Source organism: Acanthisitta chloris, unplaced genomic scaffold (genome assembly GCF_000695815.1).
Source record: "Acanthisitta chloris isolate BGI_N310 unplaced genomic scaffold, ASM69581v1 C16497126, whole genome shotgun sequence".
NCBI classification, from domain to species: Eukaryota; Metazoa; Chordata; class Aves; order Passeriformes; family Acanthisittidae; genus Acanthisitta; species Acanthisitta chloris.
Window position 1 is genome coordinate 1 of NW_008702500.1, and position 1,080 is coordinate 1,080.

General features: G+C 45.8%; 1 protein-coding gene across 1 annotated transcript; it reads right to left on the bottom strand.

Annotated features, from left to right (window-relative positions):
- Positions 1-45: 45 nt before the first annotated feature.
- On the bottom strand, positions 46-1,074 carry ANKS4B (ankyrin repeat and sterile alpha motif domain containing 4B; the record flags this gene model as incomplete). The annotated part of the gene is made up of 1 exon (XM_009083294.1): positions 46-1,074. A coding segment is annotated over one exon (1,029 nt), but the record flags the coding sequence as incomplete, so codon positions are not given.
- Between the last annotated feature and the right edge of the window lie 6 nt (positions 1,075-1,080).

Below are 1,080 nucleotides of genomic sequence, written 5' to 3' on the forward strand. Positions count from 1 at the left end.
AAGGTACTGAATTGGTGTGCAGGTTACAGCAACAGGTATGATATTTTATAAGCAAGTATCTACTGTTTTTCCAGGGTTCTCTAGTGCCTGTTTTCTTTTCTTCACAGCATTCAGGACTTTCTTTCTCGGCCCAAGCTCCATCTGAATGCTCTGTAGATCTTCATCAGAACATAGCATCAGGGCATCTAAATCAATTTTTTCCCTCATGAAGACTGGAAGAAACTCATCCAGCGTCTGTGATGCCAGAAATACCTCAAGGGGTGTGTTCTCTGTTTCCTCATCGTCCCAAATGACTTCTTCCTCATTCCAAGGGTTATCATCACCATTTTCAGCATCATCTTCCCTGCCATTCTCAGCGTTTTCATACTGAAAGAGCTCCCTGGATATTTTAAAGCTTAGACCTTCTTTCTCAGAAGACAGAGTTCCTTCAGGATTTACATCTGCAGCCAAATTCCTTCCAAACACAATCTTGCCAAGACCTGGCCGCTGGAAAATGGAGAGCTGACTGTCAGAGCTTTTCTCTTCGAGGTCACTGAGTAATTCATCCTCCTCCTCCTTCTCATCGAACACATGCATCACATTTCTCCTACCTGTACCATCCTCTCCGTCACTTCTTTGTGTTCCCTGCCTGCTTGTGCTCTCAGCTGCCTTTTTGGCCCTCAGTTTCAAGGTATCTTTCAGGTTTTTGGTTAAAGTATTTGTGGTATTGGAAGCAAACAGACCGGGCAACTTTACTCTGGAGTGTGTTCCTCTGGAGGAATTCACCGTGCCAAGCTTTTCTTTGATATAATTCCTGTTCATTTCATGCTGGTGTTTCTCTTGGCGCTTCTCACATTCCTTGATTTGTTTCTCAACGTTCCTCTGGGCCTGTGCTTTTTGTTTAGCAACCTTCTTTGGATTCAGCATGCTCTGCGTGGTGGCAGCTTTGTCCAGGATCTGGACACACTCCTTGCGGTCCCTGCTGGCAGCTGCTTCCAGGGGAGTGCGGAGGTCATTATCCAAAGCAAAGATGTTGGCCCCAAAGTTGATCAAAAAAGAGACGCAATGGATGTGGCCATTGCAGGCAGCGTGGTGGAGAGG